This window comes from Carettochelys insculpta, chromosome 3 (genome assembly GCF_033958435.1).
Source record: "Carettochelys insculpta isolate YL-2023 chromosome 3, ASM3395843v1, whole genome shotgun sequence".
In the NCBI taxonomy this organism is placed as follows: Eukaryota; Metazoa; Chordata; order Testudines; family Carettochelyidae; genus Carettochelys; species Carettochelys insculpta.
The window spans coordinates 87457674-87484589 of NC_134139.1; the positions used below are offsets into that span (position 1 = coordinate 87457674).

The 26916-nt window shown below is 42.7% G+C and overlaps 1 protein-coding gene across 2 annotated transcripts in view; it reads left to right on the forward strand.

The window, feature by feature from the left end:
• Positions 1 to 26916, forward strand: part of PRKN (parkin RBR E3 ubiquitin protein ligase) — a 1267469-nt gene that overhangs the window by 1230870 nt on the left and 9683 nt on the right. For both annotated transcript variants that reach the window (XM_074988686.1, XM_074988685.1), the window contains one exon: positions 2088 to 2174. In XM_074988686.1, the coding sequence (XP_074844787.1) occupies positions 2088 to 2174 (87 nt within the window). The remainder of the gene's footprint in view (positions 1 to 2087; positions 2175 to 26916) is intronic.

Below are 26916 nucleotides of genomic sequence, written 5' to 3' on the forward strand. Positions count from 1 at the left end.
TTTTAATTGCTTGGGCTATGCTGTGACAAGGGAGTACTTAAAGCATTTCAGTCAGGGAAGGCATATTCATTCTGATAAACCAATCAACAGGGTTTCTTTCTGTGGTATAATTGATTTTACATCACATCCATTATCTACTAAGTTTTAAAGGGAGTTTCTGACTCACCAAAAAATCTTACTCATTTCTATAGTAATGGGATGAAATCATTTATGGAGTTACCTATAGCATATAAAATTACCATGGACGGGACCATGCAAAATTGTAATACAGCACGGATTTTTGAATAGCATTGTTCTAACAGATATTTGTATTATGCAAGCTGCAATATGAGGTAAGCCAAATATTGCTGTGAAAGGGAGAGGAGACTTTTTTTTTTGCATAATTGCTGTCTTTTTAAGATTTTTGAATTTTTCATAAAACTGAATTAAAGTGAGACAAGAGAAACCAGGAAATTGCGTCTCTTTATGGCAAAGCAGTAGGTCTGGCAATAAAAATCACAAAACATTTCAGAGAGATAAAAGTTGGGACAAAGAAACATAGAGGTCACAAACAGACAAGGAGAAAGGAGAAAGGAGAAAGAGTGGGAAGTACAATTAAGCATGATCATAACCATAATACTATCTTCTAGTGATAATCAGTCTTAGATACTAATATCCTTAGAATGCCCACACTGAGGAGCAGTCTTAATAGGGAACCTTTGGGTACTATGATAATCAAAATGTTTATTAACAACAGCACTGCAGTCTGTCATACATTGTGCCTGGCAAAGATAACTGATTACTAATGAGTACATCTGAATTAAGGTAAATGACAATTAAAGGAAAAATAAGGAATTGGAAATAATAGACATGTTAGCCAAAGAAAACTGACAGACAAGGAAAGGTCATAGCTTTGTTTGATCAGGACAAAATAAAAAAACATTCATTTCATTCCATTCCTTTGTCACCACTGTTCCATGGTGATTTCAAATAAGAGAATCAGCTCAGCTGGTCTTGTTTTCTTTCACAGTGCCTCATTGCATAAAAATGTAGTTTGTTCAGTATGGTAATAAAATATGATTTTCTATAGTACTTATACAATTGACAACAGAAGCTCAAAAGAGTTCAAAATGGGATTGTGTAGATGGAATTTGTGTCAGATAAAAGTCCCAGTGTCAAGTCCCCCTGATATCCTTATTCATTACATCTGAATGCAGCTGTTTCTAAAAATCAAGGCTACTTTATCAGTCTTGCTTATAATGCCAGTCAGAACAGCTAACTGCTGAGAGATCCTGCAGAGTCTGAAGGTGGGTCAAGGCAGCATGGCTGTAGCACAGCATGAGAGACCCATTTTACATTATTGACTTTTCCTCATATCCACAAGGACACAGAAATTAATGTAGAATTGATGGGTCAAAGATTTTGACACATGTCAAGACAGATATCTTCATTTTGAAGTGTAAAAATGGAACAAGCCGGCTTCATAGGAACCATTTTAGATAGCAGTTGCAGCTCAAGCAATGCCACAGATGACGTGTCACCAGTCTGTAAAGGACATTCTGTGTGGCTGAACTCTTATGAAAATTGTTCTAGAATTCAACAGGGATGAAGCAATACAATTCTAAAAGCTAATAATAATAATAAAAAAAATCTATAGCAATTCCTCTAAGAGCCTATACAACTTAATAGAGAATCACCATCTCTCCAGTGCTGTGGATTGCATTTTTTTGGTTATGTTTACTTTTTAAACCATTCTGCAGAAACTTATTAAAGAATATAATTTTAGAGTCTGGGTAGTGGTTCATAAGCCATGTAGAAAGTTGTCTTCTACTAAATATTAGTTTTCCATAACGGAATGTGTATGACTTAGTACTTTGCATATAGACAATTTCTAAAATTAAACAATGTAAAAACCCCTAAATTCAGGTTGTCCTCTTTTGGTATAAACAGATGTGCACTGTGAAAGAAAAATCTACCTTGTGTACCACACAGGAAAAGCTCATTTGAATAATCAAATTTTATTGTATTTTATTCTGTGGCTGTAATCTGCTAGTTTTATCCCTAACTTGTTTTGTGACTTGTGGGTGGTTTTTTTTTGTTTTTTCCAGTTTGTGTTTTGTCGTGAATGTAAAGAAGAATACCATGAAGGAGAATGTAGCACCCTCCGCAGTACGCAGGAAGCCATAGCCCGGAAGGTAGGGAACCTCAGGACTCCTGTCAGTAGTTTTGCTCAGTTAGAGCAATATTTGAGCTGCATCTACACAGCCCTCCCTTTCGGAGGGGACATGCAAATATGGCCCATTTCACACGCAAATGAAGATTTAAATATGTTGTGTCTCATTTGCATATTCCGAGGTGATCTGGCTTCCAGAACAGACATTTCTGGAAGCCAAAGCTGCCGTGTGGACGGGGTTCCTTCAAAAGGAAACCCCTCTTTTGAAAGCACCTTTCATCCTGGAAAAAATTAGGAAGAAAGGTGCTTTTGAAAGGGTGTTTTCCTTTTGAAGGAACCCTGTCCACACAGCTGGTTTGGCTTCCAGAAATGTCTCTTCCGGAAGCCAGGTCACACGAGAATATGCAAATGAAGTGTGAGATATTTAAATCTGTGCCTCCTTTGCATTTCCAATCAGCTTCATTTGCATGCCCCTTCTGAAAGGCAGGGGCCATGTAGACGTGCTTTGTAGAATGGATCTCAATTATAATTATTGTTAAGTAAAAGCAACCCTGTGTGTATTGAATCACTCCAATCACTGGAACTGCTGAACTGGCTTCATCCTGGGTTTCAGTCTCTTTAATTCATACAGTCTTCGAATTTTGTTGGAAACATGTTGAGCCTGGCTGTCAATCAATAAAGAAATGGCCTTCCTGATGGGCTTTTGGGATTGTGTCAGCTCAATATATTTGAAATACTTTTGGGAACTCTTGCTTGCCCATCAGCTTATACTCAGCTGACCGGTTAGTAAGGCAAATGGTGCTGGGCTGAGTCAGTTCTTTACTGAATGTAACGAGTGTAATATCATTTTCCCAGACAGTCAAACAGTGACCCTCAGAGGTCTGCACTCCCCTGCTCCACCATCAACAAACTCGTTGAGGTTTTATCCTTCGATTTAGTGAGGACACTTTAATGTAAACATTAACTAATTAATTGGTTTATTTGAGCAGATGAATTACAGAAGAGGATGGAAGTGAAGTAAACGGAAGGAAATTAGGACTTAATATAGGGAAGAATTTAGACTACAAGACCACACTGTTTTTCAAACCAGTAATGTACTTAAGCGTTACCACACTAAAAGGAAGCAGAGTTTCAGCCATAGCTGAAACTCAGTTGATAAAGAAAATAGATGTCCCAGTTAAACTGAGATAATACCATTTTCTCATATAATGTCCTGGTGTCCCGGGAACTTCTTTTCAGGCCCCTGAAATGGTCCAGTTTTTCACTTCATTCATCAAAATGTTTGGGGTTCTTATAACTACAAAATGTCCCTTCAGAATATTTGTCTCCCATGAGTCAAAGTGGTATGCGTTTCCCAGGAACACAGAGCCCAGTGAAACCAAAGTTCAGCGCGATGAACAGTGTATGGAGTAAAGAAAATAATCAAATGAGTTTGAGGCTGTCAATGATATTCTTTTGCTCACAGTGAACGTTAAAGACACTTGCTCATTGTTTGCTGAATGAATTTATTGTGACACTAACTTCTTGGGAACAAAATGTCCAATCTTAGAAATTTACGTAGCATTTTGAATCAGAAAATGGCAGTAGCTACATCAACACACACATTAATCCCACCTCCCCTTACCCCCCATCAAAACAATTTTGGTACCAAATCCCTGCTTCTTCTGTGTTCCTCAAAATTGCAAGCACTGATTGAACAGCGATATACTTGGGCCTTTGCAGTAGTTCCAAGATGAAAGTGTTTGACTACTATTGCCATGAAAAACCAGCAGAAATGTGACGGGACTCTCTTGACGGACAGGTTATTAATATGGGTATTTAAATGAGTCCCTGAACACGGAGGTGCGTGAACCTCCTATGCACAGATCCCAGCACCCGAACCAGAACCCTGCTGCAACCCCAAGACAGGAGAGTGCCACCCCGGTACACTCTGGTCCCCGCTAAGGCCTCCTGGAAAGAAGTGGCTGGCAGAGACAACGAGACCAGGACGAGGGTTAAAGTTAAAACAAAGTAACTGAAATTTTTATTTGAGGAACACCATCAAATTTAAAAAGTATCAACTCTTAGCTGACTAACTTATAAACTTACAGTAAACATTGTTTCCTTGTTGTCTTCTGCTAAATGGACTGAACTTTGTTTAACCAGAAGGTAAAAATCAGTATAGGAGAGGTTAGTTAATGTAGGTAAGTGGGAATAGGTAAGGGTACGCAAATGCCTTCCGCTTCCTATTAAAAGGGTGGAGTGAAGTTGCTAGCTTCACTCCTTACCGGGGGCGGGGTGCTAACCTGCCCCTAATGGTTGGACCCTGGAGCCAGTCAAGGCTGTTCCTCTCTTTGGGAGGCCTTCTGTTACTCCGTTTGTGGCCCAACTACATATGTGATCCCAGGAGGCAGTGTGCTCTTTCCTGAGTCACATCAGGTAAGCGGAGACGGGAGGCAGGGAGGCTTTGCCTACACCTGCAGTAATTTGGAAAGGGGTATTAAAGGAACAAGGTTAAGAGAGGTTGAACCTTCCCGTTTACTTATCTATTACTAACAATATTATCTGTTACTAACAATGCTAAGTGTTCTTTAAATATACAACACTGTTAACAATAAAGATTATTAATTAAATGTGTTTTCTATGTGTGTTTATATAAATGTAAGAACCCAACCTGGGCTTATAGGCCTGGCCCTGGGGTCAAGCCCTTGGGTACTGTGCCTCCCCCGCCGGGAAGGCCCACAGTAGGGGTGCAACCCCTACTCCCCCACTGGGGGTCCCGATGTCCCAGGTGGATATGTGTTAAGAAGTGTGTGTATGGCTAGGTAAGTTTACATGTCTTGTCCAGTTTGATGTCTTATCCGGGTAAGTGGTCACAATCAGTAGTCACAGTTGAAGAATGATGGTCCCCAGCACACCCGCAGCACACAGGCGATGACGTGGCCGTAGGAGCGGCGTCGATGAGATGGTGTTGGTGGGCCTCCGGTTTCCTCACGGGGTATGCAGTACCCGTAGCAGAAGCCATGGGCCAGTTCGCCACCCGGTGAGTACGCCTGAAGGCCCACTTGCTGCTCCTAGATGCAAGCGCAGTGCTGGGGCTCAGGGAGGCGCTTGAACGACGGTGCCGCTTCAGAGCTGAGCCGCTGGTCCTGAGACATGCGGCAGCTCCAGTGATTCAGCAGAGCTTCAGCGCCACCCAGAGGCAGGCGCTGCAGTGATTCCAGCTCTGGGCGGCGCCCCCTAAAGGGCAGACGCTGCTGTGATTTCAGCTATTCGCTCTCTTCTCGAGCTGGCCTAAGGGTCAGCGGACGTTGCCGCGGCAACCAGCGCTCCCCTATGCGGCAGCAGCTATTATGATAGCTAGCTCCCAGGGCCACCAAATGGTGGGTGGCACCTGAATTTATAGAACAGATTCATGAATATTTATGACATGATTATCATACTGAAAATTCTGAACACCTGTTTTCAACCAGGTCCTCCAGTGTGTGGAAGTTGCCAGAGACTCCCACCTGTGCCCAATCAGGAGCCTGGATTTCAAATCCATGATCATGAATTATTTATGAGTTCACGTTACCGGGGAAACCACCTGACAAAAAGTGACCATTGGTGCTGCTGCTAAATGGCAGCCTGTGAGACTTTAGATTTTCCATGTACCTGCATTGTTTTTAACACAGCCAGCGGCTTGTTTTCCCTGACACACGGGGGCGATAATGTCCTAGAGATAAAAATCCCTGACAAAATGTAGCACTTTAAAGACTAACAAAACAATTAATTCAGAAGAGGGTCTGTCCCATGAAAGCTTATCACCGAATAAATCATTTTATTTGTCTTTAAAGTTCAACATTTCTGCTGGTTTGTTTTGTTGGAGTACAGACTAACATGACTATCTCTTTGTTACTATTGCCATTGTCATACAAGCATTCTGACTTCAAATTATCCTCCAAGGTCAAAGGTGAAGGCTCTTATTGCTTCACTCACAGGATAGGACTCATTCAGTGTCCTGTAGGGCCAAATTTAGTCCCCCCCAAATGGCCATTATTTTGGTTATTTTAATGTCTCATGTAATACACTTAGGCCAGTGGTACCATTTGGGGCTGGGGAGTGAGCATGCTTTCATCGGTCCTCCAGGCCAGGTTTTTATATTTGTTTCAAGTTCCATAGCTTGTGGAGCTAGAGAGAATGAGAAGGAGCCCTGAGTTGTGTGCTGGAACTTTCTTTTGGACAAAGCCCTGAGTTAAAGGGTGAAGATGGTGCAGGGCCATGGGGAAGTGACCCAGGGAATTAGAATAGTGGGTGGGATGTGAATAAATGCACAGAGCAGGCAGTTATCTGTAGGCTCCCCAGGCAAGGACCCAGAGTAATGAGTAGGCCTTAGTGGGCAAGATCTCTCTGGCTCAGCCTATGGTGAGCTACTGGTATTCAAGCAACATACCATTAGGAGGCTTATTTTGCAGTGGTTGTGTGAGGTGTTTGGGTGCTGCACCACCCTTCTCAGAGCCATTCTGTTAGGCCGTTGCCTGAAAATTATTCTCTCCCCATGATAATATTGGCCCAAACATTCCTGTCCCCCCGAATGTGAACAGCAGCTGGTCCCCCCCTCCCCCATCTCTTTTCAATGGTCATCATCATCACATCTAAGAGCCCTAGTCATGGCCCAGGTCACCTCTGTGCGATGTGCTGTACAAGTATAGAGCGGAAACCTAGTCTGTGCTCCTAAGAGCTTACAATCCAACTATAAGATGAGCCGACAGATGGGAGAGAACAAGGAAGCAATTAAACAATACTGTGTAGCATGACAGTCTCAGCAAACGAACAGCTGAACCACTGTTACGTTTTCATTTTTGCAGGTCTCTCATCTAGGATGTGTTTTAAAGAATGATGAGTTCATTCTGCAGGTGCTTATGAGTTGCTCCTCTCAAGAGTAAGAAACAGCATGGAAGAAAGCCCAAAGGTGTTTGAAAATTTAACAGGTTTGCAGTGGCCAGTCAGAGACAGGAGTCAATCTCTTGCCAATGAATGAGAGCTGTTAGGCAGGGCCACTTTGGGATTAGTCTGAAGGGCTGAGAAAATAAAGGCAAGTAGCTCCTGCTTGGTGTGATAGAGGAGGAGAAGTCAGGGGAAGGATGCTAAGGGGGTGACACAGTCAGAGTGACAGTCTGGGCACTAGCAGTCTGAAAGGATCTGAACAGGGCAAGATTGCGTTTGTCAAGTCTGGGGAAAAGGATATCACAGTAGTGAAGAAGACAGTGATGAGAGCTTACGTGAGAGTTGGAGCTGTGTGGATGGATAGGAAAGGTCTCAACTTAGAGACATTAGGCAGAAAGATTCTGGAAGACTAAGATACAGCCTGGGTATGAGGACCTAGAAACTGGGTGAGTTGAAGGTGATTGTAATGGTTAAGGGTCTGTCTGGCATATAGAATAGTGCGGTTGTTCACAGTGATGTAGTGAGGAGGCTATGGGGAGAGACTAAGAGTTTTTGTTTTAGCCATGCTGATCTTGAACTGTTCACTAGATGTCCAGAAGGAGGCAAGAGAAAGGGGCTGAGACACTGGCATGGACAGAAGGGAACAGGTCTGAAAAAGAGTTTTATCCTATGTTGTCCCACAACACTATTATATTACTAGTGTTGTTTATTGGATATACTTCAATGGCATTTTCTGTGCTGTATAATACATAAAAATAACCCCCACCACAAGGAGCTCATTTTTCCCCACTTTCTGCATAACTTCATTAATACTTTCCAAATTCTTCCGCACCTCATCAGCTTCCTTTAAAAAAAAAAAAATGTTTAACAGCATCAGGTTGGGTTTTTTTTTTTAAGTTGTTATCACAGTTCACAGGCCCCAGTGATTCAGTGAGCAATGGCTAGGCACAGGAATCTGCAAAATCAGAGCCTCAGGCTGCCTGGTACTGGTTGTTGTGGGATGGATGGTCCTAGGTTAACCTCAAATCAGTCACCCTGCTGGGGAATGGAGGACAGGTAGTAAATTATATGGCCTTTTTTTGTGACCAGATAATCACATTGCACCAGAGGGAAGAGACCAGGACATTGCTGTATAATTGTTCTTAAGGGCAAATGCACAAAAGGTAGAAGTAAAAGTGCAGTGAGCAAGAGAAATGTAAGGCAAAGAATAACAAGGAAAGATATGGGAATCCCAGATCACAGAGTTTTTGATAGTAGGAGAGACAATGGAATATAATTAATTTTGCATGGCTTCACATCCCTGAAATTTTGCTTTTTGCCAAATTTCAGGAGATTATGTTTCTTCCAGAGGCAGGTATGCAAAAATTCCAGTACATGAAGAAGGAAAAATTACTTATAAATTTTTGCTATTCCTTACTTCTATTTCTGTGCATTGGCTTAAGAGAAGCATCATTTTAATATCTGCTGTGTCTCATCAGAGACTGTTATGTGTATTTGCATATGCTGGCAATGGACTTGGTGATCTCCTTTATATTTTTTATCTCTGATTTTCATGATCCTTCACAGTATTCTTGGAGCTACATTAAAAGGGTAATGTAGAGATTAAGCTTGGGTATATGAAAGTCAGAAGTGGTTTAATTTACATGCTACAGGGATAGAAGAGAATGGTGTAGGAGAAGAATACAGATTTGATTGATTTCATGAAATAGGGTTGATGTAATGCACAGTAAAATTCCTTTAATTTGGAATCTGATGGTCCAGAAATCCTGATGGTCTGGCATTTTGCAAAAGTAGTCCCATTTATGGAGGTAATTTGGCAAAATGTGATGGTCCGGCATACAGACGTCCCCCGAGATACACGTACCTCGAAATTCACGTGAGTTGGGGGGCTTGGGTGGTGGGTTGGGGCCATGGGAGGGGGACAGGGAAGTTAAGCCTGGGGTGGGTTAGGGCTGCAGGAGAGCAAGGGGGTGGAGTTGAGCTAGGGCATGCGGGGGTTGGAGCTGGGGCCTGCGGGGGTGGTGAAGCTGAGAAGTGCAGGGTAGAGAAGAAGCTGGGGATGTGCGGGGATGGTGAGCCATGATGGCGGGGGTTGAACTGGGGCACGTGGTTGAAGAAGCTGAAGAAGCATGGGGGTGAAGAAACTGTAAGAGACAGAGATGGTGCAGCTGGAGACACGTGGAGGTGAAGAAGCTGCAGCAATGTGGGGTAGAGAAGACTCTATGGACATGCAGGAGTAGTGAGCCATGACACAGGGTTTGAACTAGGGCATGGGGATTATGGTGACTTCCAATAGTCCAGAAAATTTGGTAACCCAGCAACTGTCTGGTCCCAGACGTGCCAGATTAAAGCAATTATACTGTAGTTAAACTTTTGTAAGGTACGTGACTTGTTGTCAGACAACATTTTGATGAGGAAATAAAATTAGCATGGTACATACTAAATGGATTTGAAACTGTCAGGTTTCAAAACGCAATGAAAGATGTGACTCATCTCCAAGCCACTGTTTCTGCTGACGTTTCAGAGAAATTGGCTTTTGACCCTCTCCTAGTTTTTTGATTAACATTTTTATCCATGAGGTGGGGAAAAGATAGATCATTTTTATAAAGTTTGCAAGATGATAAAGAGATTGAGGGGCTCTGTATACATTAAGACAACATGTCTTAGTATCTACTGATGTGGGGAGGGATAGCTCAGTGGTTTGAGCATTCACCTGCTAAATCCAGGATTGTGAGTTCAATCCATTTAGGGATCTGGGACAAATAGATTTAAAAAAAATCTGTCAAGAATGGTGATAGGTCCTGCTGTGAGTGCAGGGAACTGGATTCAGTGACCTCTGAATGTCTCTTCCAGTTCTATGCGATAGCTAGGTTGCTGATGGAGTGGTCTGCTTTGCTTGAGAAGCTGGGTGTAAGAAACAATCTGTGTTTAATGTGGCTGAATATAAAGTCAGACAATTGGGGTGGCCTACATTCTTTGTCCCTTATGGGATGGACAACTATCCTAGGATGCAGAGACTGAAAACTAATTGGGTCAAGGTGGATTATCAGTTGCACATGAGCTCCCAGTGCAACACAGTGGCCAAAAGGGCTAATGTTATCTTTGCATTTATAAACAAGGGCACCTCCAGTAGAACAGGGAAGTTACATTACCTCTGTTTTGGCACTTCAACAGTTACTGCTGGAATTTTGTGGCAAGTTCTGGTGACCAGAATATAAAAAGGTTGTTCATAAATTGAGAGGGAATGGTTCAGAGATGAGCCGTGAGAATGAGCAAAGGTTGGAAAAAGGCCTTGTAATGATAAACAACATACTTTATAGTGATAATAAAAAGAAACTTGAGGTGACTCGATCACATACTGTAAACCCCTACATGGGGAACAGAAATTTGATAATAGAGGATTCTTTACTCTCACAGACAAAAGAAGGACAAGATATAATGTCTGGAAATTGAATCTAGTGCAGTGTTTCTTAAACTATGTTCCGCAGAACACTGGCGTTGCCTGAACAACTTGCAGGTACACCATAGCGGTGTAGAAACTGGCAATTGTGTGTGGTGCAGGTATATTATCAAATTATATGTTATTAAAACCAGATATGGCATTACTTCTTCATTACCATGGTACCTGCTTAAATTACTTCATTTCGTTTTTGTTGCGTATGTTGCTGTTTTGGTTTTTTGGGGGCGGGGTGTTTTTTGTGTGTGGTGGTGTGCTTTTGTTTTTGTTTTTTATGGTCTGACAACAATATTTTGAAGAAAATTTTTGTAAGTGTTCCACATAAAAATATTTGTTTGGTGTTCCGTGGTCTCAAAAAGTTTAAGAAACAGTGATCTAGAGGAAGTCAAAGGCGGCACATATATTTATCAATGAGGATAATTAACTATTGAAACAATTTGTCAAGGTTGGTTGGGATTCTCTGTCACTGGAAAATTTTAAACAGCTTTTTTTTCCCCAAAAAGATATGCTCTAATTCAAAGCAGAATTAATTCAGGGAAATTTTATAGCCGGTGATATACAGAGGTCAGACTAGATGATTACAACAGTGCTTTTGACTTCGTAATCTGTGAATCTATTCCAATATAAATCCTCCAGAATAGCTATTCTGATATAATTTAGCTACTTCCAAGTAACTCTTCCCAAGTAACTTAGGTAGATAGTCTGTTCCACAATAAACTTACTTTATTCTGAAATATTTACTCTAGTTTGTGAGCTGAGTAATTATACCAAAATAATGTCACTTTTACATCAGAATAGCATTCATAAGGAGAGGTAGTCTGAAAGAGTTTATTTTGCAAGAGCTGTGTAAGTCAGTGTCCCACAGAAACAAAGCCTTAGGCTATGGTAATTCATTTAGACTTGACTCTGAATTTATTTATTTTACTTCAGTCAACTCTCTGTTCTCCTTCAAGTAGATGCAGATGTGTATTCAAAGTAGGTGTGTGCATGCCCCATGTATTGGAGCCAGAACAGTACCCAGAGAGGCTGCCAGAAGCCCCATCCCCAGCTATATGAGGCAGTGGTGCGCCAACACCTCTCAGTTCCTTCTCCTCACCTGAGTGGTGGAGTCAGAGCTCTATGTAGCTGTTGTTTAGCCTAATTTTTATTGTACGTTGTTAATAGTTTGTGATGTTAGTTAAAAGCTATAACCTTCAATATCGCACTAGTGGTAGTGCTCTCCAAGGATGCTGTTACTGATTTTCAAGCCCACCCTTTGTGTGGTGTGGTGATTCCTAATATTACTTCTTCCACTGCTTGCTCTGTATAGGGGAAGCCTACCTTTAGGAGTGATGTCAGATCTATAGATTGTTCAAGAAGACTCAGATGGTGCAGGAACTTTGCCCTGAGCAGCACCTGCTTCAACAAGCCATGAGGCCTGAGCCAGAATTGAGGATGTATTTTCGTTTCATAGTTGGAGATCACCACTTTCAATATACCATTGTCTCCCGTGACTTCTTTTGTCTCCCCTGGGTCTTCACCAAATGCATGGCAGTAGTCATGGTGTAACTCAGACGGAAGGAAATCCGTATCTCCCCTTTCTCGATGACTGGTAGCTGAAAGTCAGATTCAGAGAGGAGATGCTCAATCAGTTGACACCAAGCTACACTTATTGAGCCATTTGGGCCTCCTCATAAACAGTGAGGTCAACCTTTGCCCCCATTCACCAAATAGATCTCACTGGGGGCCTGTTAGGTTCCACAAAGTCTAAGATGTTCCTGTCAACTAACTGATTCCAAGTAATTTGACAGTTGTGCCTCAGTTTTGAATCACACCCTCCATGGCAGCCTGCTCGCACCCAATTCACCACATTGTTCTTTATTCTTCTTCAGATGTGACTCATTGGCTACGTCTACACTAGCCCCAAACTTTGAAATGGCCACGCAAATGGCCATTTCGAAGTTTACTAATGAAGCGCTGAAATGCAGATGAGTCCCATGAGCAGATGGGAATAAGGGGACTTCAAAATAGGCGGGGTCCTTTCGAAAAGGAGCCCCATCTGGATAAGTCGCATGGTGGCGAGCCGCATCAATTTTGAAGTGCCGCGGCCGCCCGCATGCTAATGAAGCGCTTCATTAGTAAACTTTGAAATGGCCATTTGTGTGGCCATTTTGAAGTTTGGGGCTAGTGTAGACACGGCCATCATGGTTATTTCCCTGCCCTGCCTTCTCTGGACAGGTTGGTATACCTTCCTCCTTTAGTCCTGGTGTCCTTGAGCTAGTGGAAGTCATCACACAATGTGCAATAAGGGCGCCGCAGCCTCCCGCATGCTAATGAAGCGCTTCATTAGTAAACTTCGAAATGGCCATTTGTGTGGCCATTTCGAAGTTTGGGGCTAGTGTAGACACGGCCATCATGGTTATTTCCCTGCCCTGCCTTCTCTGGACAGGTTGGTATACCTTAACATAAGAACATAAGAACATAAGAATGGCCATACTGGGTCAGACCAAAGGTCCATCAAGCCCAGCATCCCATCTGCCGACGGTGGCCAATGCCAGGTGCCCCAGAGAGGAGAACAGAAGACAAGTGATTTATCTCCTGCCATCCATCTCCTGCCCTTGTTATGAAGGCTAGGGCACCATACTTTATCCCTGGCTAATAGCCATTTATGGACCTGACCTGCAAAAATTTATCAAGCTCTTTTTTAAACCCTAATAGAGTCCTGGCCTTCACAGCCTCCTCGGGCAAGGAGTTCCACAGGTTGACTGTGCGCTGTGTGAAGAAAAATTTCCTTTTATTAGTTTTGAACCTACTACCCATCAATTTCATTTGGTGTCCCCTAGTTCTTGTATTATGGGAAAAGGTAAATAATTTTTCTATATTCACTTTCTCCACACCATTCATGATTTTATATACCTCTGTCATATCGCCCCTCAATCGCCTCTTTTCCAAACTGAAAAGTCCCAGTCTCTCTAGCCTCTCCCCATATGGGACCCTTTCCAAGCCCCTAATCATCTTAGTCGCCCTTTTCTGAACCTTTTCTAATGCCAATATATCTTTTTTGAGGTGAGGAGACCACATCTGCACGCAGTACTCGAGATGTGGGCGTACCATAGTTTTATATAGGGGAAGTATGATATCTTTTGTCTTATTATCGATCCCTTTTTTAATAATTCCTAACATCCTATTTGCCTTACTAACTGCCGCTGCACACTGCGTGGATGTCTTCAGAGAACTATCCACTATAACTCCAAGATCCCTTTCCTGATCTGTCGTAGCTAAATTTGACCCCATCATGTAGTACGTGTAATTTGGGTTATTTTTTCCAACATGCATTACCTTACACTTACCCACATTAAATTTCATTTGCCACTTTGCTGCCCAATCACTCAGTTTGCTGAGATCTTTTTGTAGTTCTTCACAATCCCTTTTGCTTTTGACTGTCCTGAACAACTTGGTGTCATCTGCAAACTTTGCCACCTCACTGCTTACCTCATTTTCTAGATCATTGATGAACAAGTTGAACAGGATCGGTCCCAGGACTGAGCCCTGGGGAACACCACTAGTTACCCCCCTCCATTGTGAAAATTTACCATTTATTCCAACCCTTTGTTTTCTGTCTTTTAACCAATTCCCGATCCATGAAAGGACCTTTCCTCCTATCCCATGACCACCTAATTTACATAAAAGCCTTTGGTGTGGGACCGTGTCAAAGGCTTTCTGGAAATCTAGGTATATTATGTCCACTGGGTGCCCCTTGTCCGCATGTTTATTAACCCCTTCAAAGAATTCTAATAGATTTGACAGACATGACTTCCCTCTGCAGAAACCATGCTGACTTTTGCCCAACAATTCGTGCTCTTCTATGTGCCTTGCAATTTTACTCTTTACTAGTGTTTCTACTAATTTACCTGGTACTGATGTTAAACTTATCGGTCTATAATTGCCAGGATCTCCTCTAGAGCCTTTTTTAAATATTGGTGTTATATTGGCCGTCTTCCAGTCATTTGGTACCAAAGTGGATTTAAAGGATAGGTTACAAACCACTGTTAATAACTCCGCAATTTCACATTTGAGTTCTTTCAGAACACTTGGGTGAATGCCATCTGGTCCTGGAGACTTGTTACTATTCAGCTTATCAATTAATTCCAAAACCTCCTCTAATGTCACTTCAATCTGAGTGAGTTCCTCAGATTTGTCGCCTAAAAAGGCTGGCTCAGATTTAGGAACCTCTGTAACATCTTCAGCCGTGAAGACTGAAGCAAAGAAATCATTTAATCGCTCCGCAATGGCACTGTCTTCCTTGATCGCTCCTTTTATATCTTTATCATCCAAGGGCCCCACTGCTTTTTTAGCAGGCTTCCTGCTTCTAATGTATTTAAAAAACATTTTACTATTGTTTTTTGAATTTTTGGCTAGCTGTTCCTCAAACTCTTTTTTGGCTTTTCTTACTACATTATGACAGTTAATTTGGGAGTGTTTCCTCCTTTAGTCCTGGTGTCCTTGAGCTAGTGAAAGTCATCACACAATGTGCAATAAGGGATCCATTTTACACAATCCTCTCTTACCGGATCAGTTGTTTCTGCTGTCTCTCTTTGGGTTTAGATTGTACATCTGGACTCGTTGAGGATGTAGGGTCTGTAACTGGAAGAGAAGTTCTCATGCCACAACACCATGATGAACTTCAGACAGGTCTCACTGCATCGTGCCTCCTGGGACTTTATCAGGCATTCAGTGGTTCACATACTCTCAGACAATATGATCACAATGTATTATGTGAACAAACAAGGGGGAACTCACTCCAGATCACTATTTGGATGTGATCACCATGTTGTAGTCTTGCACTGAATAGGACATTGCCCTCATATTTGTCTGCTAACTAGGGTCTCAGAGATCACCTCAGTAGAATTTTCTCCCCATGCCAAGAGTATCCCTGAAGTAAGAGGTCTTTCCGATGGTGTTCACTACATGGAACAGCCCCATGGTTGACCTCTTTGTGGTAAGTAAAAATAGAAAATGTTGCCTGTTCTTCTCTCAGGAGGGTCTCAACTTTGTTTCCTCTCCAGCACTTTCCATTGCAGCCAATGGTCACTGTATTGTATGAATTCCTTCATATCCATTGGAAGAGGGGAAAGTGATTGAGAGTAGTCAGCATGGATTCACCAAGGGCAAGTCATGCCTGATTAGTTTGATTTAGTTTCTGATTAGTCTGATTAGTTTCTATGATGAGATAACTGGTTCTGAGGACATGGGGAAGTCAATGGATGTGATATACCTTGACTTTAGCAAAGCTTCTGATACAGTCTCCCACAATATTCTTGCCCATAAGTTAAGGACGTATGGAGTGGATAAATGAAGTGTAGGATGGACAGAAAACTGGCTTGACAGATGGGCCCAACAGATAGTGGTCGATAGCTCAGTGTCTGGTTGGCGGTCGGTTTCAAGTGGAGTGCCCCAAGGATCAGTTCTAGGGCCAGTACTGTTCAACATCTTTATTAATGACCTGGATGAGGGGATTGATTGCACCCTCAGCAGATTTACAGATGACACTAAGCTAGAGGGTCAGGTAGATACGTTGGAGGGTAGGGATAGGGTCCAGAGTGTCCTAGACAAATTGGAGGATTGGGCCAAAAGAAACTTGATGAGGTTCAGCAAGGAGAAGTGCAGAGTCCTGCACTTCGGACAGAAGAATCCCAAGCACTGGTACAGGCTGGGGACCGACTGGCTAAGTAGCAGTGCAGCAGAAAAGGACCTGGGGATTGCAGGGGATGAGAGGCTGGATATGAGTCAACGGTGTACCTTTGTACCCAAGAAGGCTAAACATATGTTGGGGTGCATTAGGAGAAGCATTTCCAGCAGATCTAGAGAAGTTATTATTCCCCTCTACTCAGCTCTGGTGAGGCCTCATCTGGAGTATTGCATCAAGTTCTGCACCCCCTCACCCCCAGTAGGAGGTAGATGCATTGGAGAGGGTTCAATGGGGGGCAATGAAAATGATTAGGGGTCTGGAGGATATGACCTATGAGAAGAAGCTGAGAGATTTGGGCTTATTTAGTTCTCAGAAGAGAATACTGAGGGGCAATTTGATACCAATCTTCATATTTCTGAAAGGGGGCTCTAAAGAGGATGGAGAGAGACTGTTCTCAAAGGAGACACATTACTGAACAAGGAGCAATGGTCTGAAGTTACAGAAGGAGAGGTGTAGGTTGGATGTTAGGAAAAACTGTTTTACCAGGAGGGTAGTGAAGGGCTGGAATGCGTTACTAAGAGAGGTGGTGGAATCTCCATCCCTTGAGGTTTTTAAGTCGTGGCTTGACATAGTCACAGCTGGGAAAGATTTAGATGGTGTTGATCCTGCTTTAGGCAGGGGGCTGGACTAGGTGACCTCCTGAGATCCCTTCCAGTGATAGAATTCTATGATTCTATGATCCCAGTCCATTTCCAAGTCATTGCCAAGCTCTAAGAAAATTAAACCAGACTCCTGATTGCCCTACTGTGATGTAGGCAGAACTGGATCTTGGACCTCTTCACTCTATTGGGTCAGGCTCCCATGCCATTTTTTCTCCTTCCCAACATCCTCACATGACTGTGGCTGCACCATGCATCCAGTCACCAGCTCTCTGCAGCTTACAGCATGGCAACTGCATGTCTGAACAAGAAAGGAAAACATTGCTTGGAGGCTGTCCAATGAGTCCTACTTAACAATAGGAGTCCTTCAACCAGTGCAGCCTAGATGGCAAAGTAGAAGAGATTTTCCTTGTGTCCTTAGCCCTTGGGACTGAAACAGAAGAGGCTTCTATTTCGGACAATTTGGAATATGTGCTGCACCTTCGGTAAACAGGCCTAGCTCTCAGCTCTCTGAGAGTGCATTTGGCAGCAATATCAGCCTTTCATCCACTTATCCAAAGGAAACTGGTTTTCATCAATGTCGTGGTGAGGAGCTTTCTGAAAGGATTTCCTAGCCTACATACTCCAGTTGAAGAGCTGGTCACCTTTGGGGAACTGAACGTAGGTTTAGCCTCTCTAATGGTGCTTCTGTTTAATGCCCTTGCTTAATGTCCACTACCCCTTCTGATGCAGAAAGCTGCATTTTTAGTTGCCATGGCCTCTGCCAGGAGGCTGTTTGAGTTGCAGACCCTCCCTGGCTGGACCTCCTTGTAGGCAGTTCCTCATGGAAAAGCTTATGCTTCCCCCACCCCACCCAAAGTGTGTATTCAAGGTCATCTCAGTTTCATTTGCACCAGATGGCTTATTTTCCCCAACCTGCATTGCTCCCCAGAGAGAAATGGTTCCAGACACTGAGGCAATGTCTAGATCGCAGCCCAGAGGTCTCCCAACACAAGTCTGCCACTCCAGGAGCCTTCTGCCAATCCCAGTCATCCTCGTTCCACGAGGAAGAAGCGATATGTCAGCAGCGGGGCTTTTCCTGATATTTGGCCCTGCGTAGATGGGACAGCCTCTCCCGTTGCCCAATTTGCATATCTTTTGTCAACAGATCTCTTCAATCTAGACATAGCTAAGTGTTAGCTGTCTGGCCTGTTATCTGAATAGGACAGAACAGTTTTGTGCTTCTCCTCACCAGTTTGCATCATATGTGGTCTGCATGAAGCGTCAAGCAGTCTCTGCACAGGTCATCACTAGATGGATAATCTCTTGTATCAAACTGCATATGAGGTAGCTTTGGCTATGTGCCTCTTCAGCAGATAGAGAATGGAGGTACAAAAAGTACCCACAAAGTTACTTGAGTAAAAGTGCCGCTGCTTTCATTTCTGGGCACTTGAGTGCAATCTAGATGTAATGTGTGCATGTTTGCTTTTACTCAAGTAGTTTTCCAGACGGACACCAATGACTTATACATGTGTACATCCCTCTCCCGCCCCCCAAGCAGCAGCACTTTTACTCAAGTAGCTTTTGGGGTACTTTTCCCACTTCTGTTGCTGATATTCCTCAAAGCCATTTCCATAGTGGATGTGTATAGGGAAGCCACATAGCTGTCTGTACGTACATTTAAAGACAATTGAATGACAACTGCTTCTTCTAGACTGGACACTAATATCAGAAGAGCAGTATTGTAATCCTTACTCAGGTAGACTCTGACCTCCACCTTCAGATGAGGATGCTACTTCTTAGTCACCTGCTTAGACATGTCTGCATTTACTTGAAGAAGAAGAAGAAATGGTCACTTGCTGTAACTATTGATCTTCAAGATGTCATGTAGACATGTATTCCACAACCCACTTTCTGTCCCCTCTGCATCTGAGTCTTTACTGAACATTTGTTGTGAGGGAACTTTCAAAAGTCAGCACAGCACTATCCAGTATGGACAGGAGAGATGCTACCAGCATGAGGCCTGTGTACCGCCCCGTCTTAGTAAAGCTGGGCTCAGTCTCTTGCTCTAGCACGCAGGCCACACAAATACACCTATTTGGAATTTGTCTGCCTTGAATCTCGTAAAACCTCAGGCTGGGTCTACACTTACCTTGAATATCAATGGCTGCTACACAACTTTAGGTACACCAATTGCGTACCAAAAATCAGTTTAGTAGCTGTCAATATTCATCCCTGTCCTTACAGCAGAATGCTGATGGGAGCGCTCCTCCCATTGGCATTCCTAATCCTTGCTGGCTCACAAGGAGTTCTGGGGTCGACATTGACTCTGGATGCATGAAAGGGCACCTGGTAAGATTGAACTTAAGTGTTCGATCTTCTGTGGCGAGTGTAAACCCAGCTTCGATCACAGTATGTTCCCATTGCTTGTTTTCTCTTGAGAATTGAGGAACAGGACGAGAACCAGCAGTATTATATTTTTTCCACAAGGTGGTGGTATACTACTGAGAAAATGGCTTCTTTGTCTTTTTGCAGTATGCCATACAGGAAGTGAAGTGCAGGCTATTGTACCCCACGGGGGGGGGGGGGGGGGGGAACATATGTATGTCATCATTCACATTATCTTCAGGCTATCTGGATCATGGTAAAACAAAGGAATTAAAGAAAAGTAAAGCAATACAGTGTGAGTGTTAAGATTGGGGTTTTTTTCTTTTCCATCCCAGGCTACTGTGCAATACAACACTCACGTGTACTAGGTATGAAATACTTGACTGGAGATAGGCAAAGGATGAAAGCAAAATGAGTGGGGGCAGATCATGTCGTTTTTAGCATTTCCTTGTACCCCAATATAGTGTGACCTGACCCCATTTCTGGTGCAAGATGATAGTTCTGTCTCCTCTGACTGTGGTCTGTTGAGAGATCAGTTAGAAACCACTGTGATTTTTTTTTGTGTGTGTGTGACTTTAATATATGTCCACTATAACCTGGAATGAAATTAAATTGTGAACTCATTTCAGTTGGGTTACCCATCAACTGTCATATGTTAACGATGTTCAAGTACCGTCAACATGGGAGAGATACATCTGGACCTCGAGTGAAAAGCCCCATGTTTTGTTATTAGTAGAGGTGAAAGTAAGGCGGATGCACCCTGGTGTGCAGCCCCCGCAAGAGCTAGCTGAGCTGCTGCAAAAGTCATCCGGTACCTGTTTCAAGAGCTGACAAGACCCGGGTTGCAATAGGATAGTGCCTGTAAGAATTTTTTAAATTTAATTTACCTCTGACAAAACAAAGCAGCAGAAATATAGCACTTTAAAGACTAACAAAATGTTTTATTCGGTGATGAGCTTTCATGGGATAGACCCACTTCACCAGATCAATTTCATTTCTAATACAGACTGACATTTATAAGTACAGAGGACCAAAAAACAAAATTGCAGTAAAAACTGACAAATCAAATAGGATTGAAGGAAGGGGGAGAGAGGCCGGGGGGAGGGGATGTTAATTGTCCTGTCTGAGATAATTATGAGCATCAAAGGAAAGGAAGCAATCCTTGTTATGCATGAGGAAGTTGATGTCTCTGTTCATACCACATGTTAATGTGTTGAATTTAAACATGTACTCTAACTCACAAATCTCTCGCTCTAATCTGTTGTTAAATTCTCTGTGTTCGAGGACCCACACTCTCAGGTCATTAACAGAATGGCCCACTCCATTGAAGTGTCCACTGACTGGCTTATGTGTATTGAGTTTCCCCTGAGTCATTTGAGCCATTTGGCCCTCCTTGTCAATCCATACATTATGCTGTGTGTACCAAATGCTTCTCTAAATTTACTGTAAGTTCAGTGATTAAATTAAGAAGCAAAGTCAAAATTGAACAGATGTTTAATATTAAAGGGGATCACAAATACCCACTATTTTAGGGAACATAAAATATTTGAGCTAAAGGTCTGCTCTTTATAACTCAAAGAAAGTGAGAGCAAAACATTTTGTTGTCTTACTCGACATGAATGATGGTTACCAAGGAAGTGAGTGTCTGTCATCAGGCATTCTTCTGAAATGTTTTGTAAATCATTTCCTGGAAAGGCTGTACAATGATGTTCACTGAGCTGCAAACTAGCCTGCACGGCTTGGTTTCTTAGAATTTTTAAAAGTCACCAGTAGGTGTCATGAAATTCACAGATAGTACTCACCAGACTGCCCTTCATATCCAGTGAACAGCATCTGTTTAATCTGTTCTAGCTGTTGAATCCAACAGGCATGCAAGATCTTTGTGTTGGAGATAATTTGCAATAATTGTATGTCACTGCCATCCATAAGCATGTGCTAACTTTGATGCCAAAAAAGGGTGATGTCACTATGAGGCTGGAGAAATAAGAAAAAAATTCTAGGGGATCTAGATTTCAATTTAGGAGGTTCCCTTTACACAGAGGGAGAGGAGTAAAATAGAAAGTGATATAAATCGAAGCACCTTCTTAGAAGTTGGTTCCCTGTGAATGTTAATATTTTAGTTTGTTACTGTATTAATGATTGTCAAGGTAACCAATATGAAAATATTATTCCTAATAGAGTTCCACATTACTTTGTTGCTTACACTCGGCTATATATTGTCCCTTCAGTGCTCATCTTGTAGTAGTGCTTTTTTCTGCAAAAACACGTGGGCTACTTCTTCACGACAGGGATCTTTTGAAAGAAACTCTTTCGGAAGAGATCTTCCAGAAGAGCTTCTTTCAAAAGAGTGCATCCACACACCAAAAAGTGGTTCAAAAGAGTGCTTTTTTGAAAGAGAGTGTCCACACAGCCCCTGCTCTTTCGAAAAAAGAGGCCAGGGATCAAAAATGAAGACTGTTCTTTCAAGAGAAGGGCCCTGCAGACGTCTACACACTTTTCTTTCGAACGAAGCTTTCAAAAGGGGGCGCTCTTCCTGAAACAGGAAAGGAAGAGTACTTTCAAAAGGAGCACCACGTTTTTTCGATTCACTTTTGAAAGAATGCTTTTTGTGTATAGATGCTCCATGGGCTCTTTCGAAAGAGCCCCTTTCTTTTGGAAAGAACTTGCTGGTGTAGATGCAGCCCCGGTGAATATATTGGCCCATGATAATGCATATCCAGTGTGCAGAGGCAATTTGGCTTTTAAGTCTCTTTTCACATGTAATAATGGCAATAAATACCCGTGTCAAAATATTGTTGAGGCTATAATATGTAGTTCTGGGGAATATGAGGAAGAGGAGAAGACAAAGGTCAGGTATAGTATTGGCCAGGTCAATCAGTGAAAAAGAAGCCATTAGCTCTTTGGAGTAACAGCTGCTGTTTATATAGTCCCAAGCACAATGCAATCCAACCTGCAGTGGCATAGAGCAGCTTGTATAATATAAAATATTGCAATACATGAAGCTGTCATGACAAAATGTTGTGATTGCACGTGTATAGTGATTTATTAATATGCAAGGAGGCGACACATGGGCTTTTTGCTTCAATCTTCAAGTGAGCCATGAATATACTGTTGGATTCCACAATATTATGACCTTCCAGAAAGGCTCTTTTTCATGCTAGCTTAATTCCTGACTTAATTTCTATGCTGAAAAACATTGCAAATGCAACTTTAGATGTGGTCGATGGTTAATGGAGATGGGGGAAAGACAAGCTTCCCCAAACCTCCACTAAGTTTCCTCCTCCAGTTCTGGGGTCAAGCCATAGTGGAGTTCTGGGCATCCTGGATTCTGGCTGGTCAGGGTAGAAGGCTCCTCTAGACTGTTTCAGGTGCCAGCAGGTTGGCCAGGGTTTGGTGCTGTTTGGGGCACCAGCAGACCAGCTGGACTTTGGGGCTGTGCCAGCAGGTTGGCCAGTGAGAGCAGGGGGGTGTGAAGGGCTAGAGTGGGGCAGGGTCTCATGCAGAAGAGGCGGAGCAGGAGGGTGGCCTCCCCAAACAGGAAGTGTGTGACTTCAGAGAGTTTTTGATCATTTTTTTCAGGAAAAGTTTATTACCTTCCCAAAACAAAGGGTTGAAATGTTTGGGACTGTGTATTGCAGAGGAAATCAGAAGTTTTAAAAAAAAAAAAAAAAAAAAGTTGTCCTATTTAAAACCATTTATGTTTTGGGGGAAGAAAGCTTAATCAAAATGTAAAACATCCGATGTTGCCCAGAAAAGATGTGAGTCACTGAAGTGATTTCTAATGAAGGACGGGTTTACATGTTGAACCTCTCTAGTGCTGCACTCTTGGGTCCAGCAACATCCAGGGTCCAGCATGATTTCAGTAAGCTGGATGTCCACTTACCGTGGATGTGGACAAGTTCCCAGCAGTCCCATAAAGTTTGTTTTCAGCCACCAGTCGTGGCTCTGTGTTCCATGCTTTAGCTTTAAGTTATCCTTCAATGTCTTCTAAGAGCCCAGTAAGCAGTGGACGTGTTGGTAATGTGCTGAACAATATTGATCTTCCATGGTCTGGCAAATTTTCTTATTCAACACTGGCTAGGTCCTGAAGGTGCCAGACTAGAGAGGTTCAACCTATTGTAAAGGGGAACATCAGACGCAACATTTTACAATGGGCCTTCCTTTTTCTGTCTGATATATTTTAACGTATCCACATAAAAAGGACAGCTTAACAAGAGCTTTAGATGACCATAAACAATGGAAATTGGACGTAAAGTCTAGTATTTTCAGTATGTAGTGTACTCACAATTCAAGAGGGGAGATTCAGGGAACAGCAAAAATAACTCTATCCCTGGAACTGTCAGTGTAAAATTAACTTATATTTTATATAAATAAAGATGAGCCGAAGGAAACGTGGAAATTCTTTGCATGATATATAATGAGAAACATATGGGAGCTACCAAAGGAATCTTAACATTGTAATATGGAAAAAATGGTTGCTGTGTTATTTTGGTCAGCAATTAAAAAGATTTCTGTTCCAGGCTGGTTCTGTGTATGCAAACGTTAAACTGAGCTGTACAGCTTCCTTGCCACTCACTAGATGCTACGACGCTCTTCATTCCACAGGTGCAAATGAATAATGTAAAAATTGAGACAAATTAGATTGGCTTGTGCGTGTGTGTGTTTAATGATATCTGGCTATCAAACTCTAATTCAACTGCTTTGCACAGCCCTAACATGCAGATTCAGAGCCTTGGCATGCAGCATTACAACTCTGGACTCTTAATGTTGTAATTTCTTGCATCATAAAGTTTTCTTTGACCTTTTGTTGATTGCAACGTTCTCAGGCAGGGGTTCACAACTTTTTTTTTTCTGAGCCTCCCCACTTCCCCACATATCATAAAAATTTCACAGCCCCAGCTTTGCCACCACAGCTGGTTGCCTGTCTGTAAAAGCCAGCCCTAGCATTCAGTATTCCCTCTAATCTTTTCTGTCCAGCTGCAGATTCTTTCCATCTGTGTGTGGAATCAGTCTTATGTTCTGTGAGGCATATGGGAGTGTGCACCTCCAGTAAAAATATAATTTCTAGCTGTGGGTGTTCTGCTAATCAACTGGGCGACATTTCAATCTCTCCTGAACTGCTGCACAAGTGCATGTTTTACAGGAAACACTGGTAGTTTTAGGGGGGTAGGAAGAAGGGCAATTGCACAGGCCCTCATGCCCCACAGGGGCCATTATGAAGCTAAGCTGCTGAGGTTTTGGCTTCAACCCCATTTAGTGGGGCTCATCAACCCCATTTAGTGAGGCTCAGGGCCCTGAGCTTCCGCCTCATGTGGTGGTGAGGCTTTGGCTTTCTGCCCTGGGTTCTGCTGAGTCTAGTGCTGACCCTTCTTGGTGGCCTCCCTGAAACCTGGTGATGGCCTTCAGAGAGCCCTGGACTCCTGGCTGAGAATCACTGTCCTAGGGACTTGTCTACCTGGGGATATTCCATCACACTAACTCTAGATAGCTGGCAAGAGCTATAAGCCTCTCTCTGTCCACTCAGCAATTAACACTCTCTCACCTAATATGCTGCACATGGCGTCCATACCAGAGACTTTTAAAAACTTTTATTTTTATTTCTCCACAGGATCTGGCCACCCTGTCCACATCCAAACCCACTCACTCCTTACCAGGTTGCTTCCTCATTCACTGTGAGCGCCCTTCCTCACTCAAAATGTATGCATGCCAGACCCTCCAACTTTTACATGTTATTCCTCCTCATTGCAAACTCCCACAACCATTGTCTACACTTTCCTCATCCACACCTCCCCCTTATTGAGCTATGCCTGTTCTCTTTTCTCACCTCCAACCACCGTGGATTTCGCTACATTCTTCCCTTCCTCGGGATGTTAGTACCAAGAGGGTTAAAAAAAATGGAGAACACTGCATATGTCACCTTTATTGCAAATTTTAGAAATCATTAGAAAAGGTATATTGGCTCACAGTTCCATTAGTGCATTCAGTTTTTACTGCAGCTTGCAGTTCATAAGATAAATGCTCCAAATCAGGCTATAGAAACATTTCAAATTACCTGGATGTTCTAAGGCACTGTCATGATGTAGATATAGAATGTTCAAGGCAGAATTATATTGATTTTGTGAAGTACATTAAAGAGAACTTAAATGTAAAGTAGTGCTCAATTTTGACATTCACATTTCATGGCAAAGCTGCTCAGTGTTGCCCATGTATAACTAGTGTTTCCTTTCCACTTCCACATCAGTTGGGCAAACACTATCATGGTAAATTACAGTGCTCCATATATTCTTGGTTTGCCCTTTCCTTTTTGAATACTTCTCTGAATCTTCTGGTGGCTGGCCTCAGAAGACAGTCTGCCATGTGGAGCACCAACTGGAGACTCTCTGAACTTCTTATCCATCTACAGGTAGAGCAAATAACGCTAGTGCAGCTTGGAGATGACATTCATGGACTACTGTAGCCAGGTCATAGGAGGTACGTGTAGGTTTGTCCTGCTAACTGAAGATGGTAGAAGGTGCTTTTTGGAAGCAGTGCAGAACTTTCGCTCTTGAGTTTTGTTTCTTCAGTAGAAGTAATTCAAGAAGTTCCTCCAGCTCTCAAGGCATGTGGCTCTCTGAAGCACCTGTAAACTAAGGCAAGTGCTGTGCCCTAGTAAGTATGCTACAGTCCTCGGTGCTTCAAAGTGACCACAGTATTCCAGCAAGTTCTTTTCTGACTGTCATCACTTTGCCAGCTAAATTGAAGAATCCTCTTACATTTCTGTTCCATCTGTAGGTACTTCTAGGCTATGTCTACACGTGCCCCAAACTTCGAAATGGCCATGCAAATGGCCATTTCGAAGTTTACTAATGAAGCGCTGAAATGCATATTCAGAGCTTCATTAGCATGCGGGCAGCAGCTGCGCTTCGAAATTGACGCTCCTTGCCGCCGCGCGGCGCGTCCAGACGGGGCTCCTTTTCGAAAGGATGCCGCCTACTTCGAAGTCCCCTTATTCCCATGAGCTCATTGGAATAAGGGGACTTCGAAGTAGGCGGCGTCCTTTCGAAGAGGAGCCCCGTTTGGACGCGCCGCGCGGCGGCAAGGAGCATCAATTTCGAAGCGCGGCTGCCGCCCGCATGCTAATGAAGCGCTGAATATGCATTTCAGCGCTTCATTAGTAAACTTCGAAATGGCCATTTGCATGGCCATTTCGAAGTTTGGGGCACGTGTAGACACAGCCCTAAAGTGTGATCAAATCACTCCTTAACGTTTTCTTTGTTATATGCCTTTAACCATTCTCCTGGCTCACTTTATCAACATCCTTCTTCTATTCTGGACACCAGAACCCCAAAAGTGGTTGCACCAATGCCAAATACAGAGCTAATATATCTTTGCCATTCCTTGTTGAGAGTCTCCTCTTCATAAACCCAAAGAGTGCATTAGTCTTTTTTTGCTACAGTATTTCACCTGGACATTATGTATATTTAACAAAAATGCCATGTGATATGAAGGCAAATGCCTTAAGTGTAAATATATAATAGTCAACATGATTGTCTTTGTCAGCCGAACTTGTAAGCTCCTCAAAAAGTTGTTTGGCATGATTTGTCTCCAAAAACCAGTGTTGACAAGTATTAATTATTTTTTCTTTCTTTAATCCTTTTCTTTTATCAAGTCCTGTATTAGCCATCCCATATTGTCCCCACCAGGATGGATGGCAGGCTGATACGCCTGT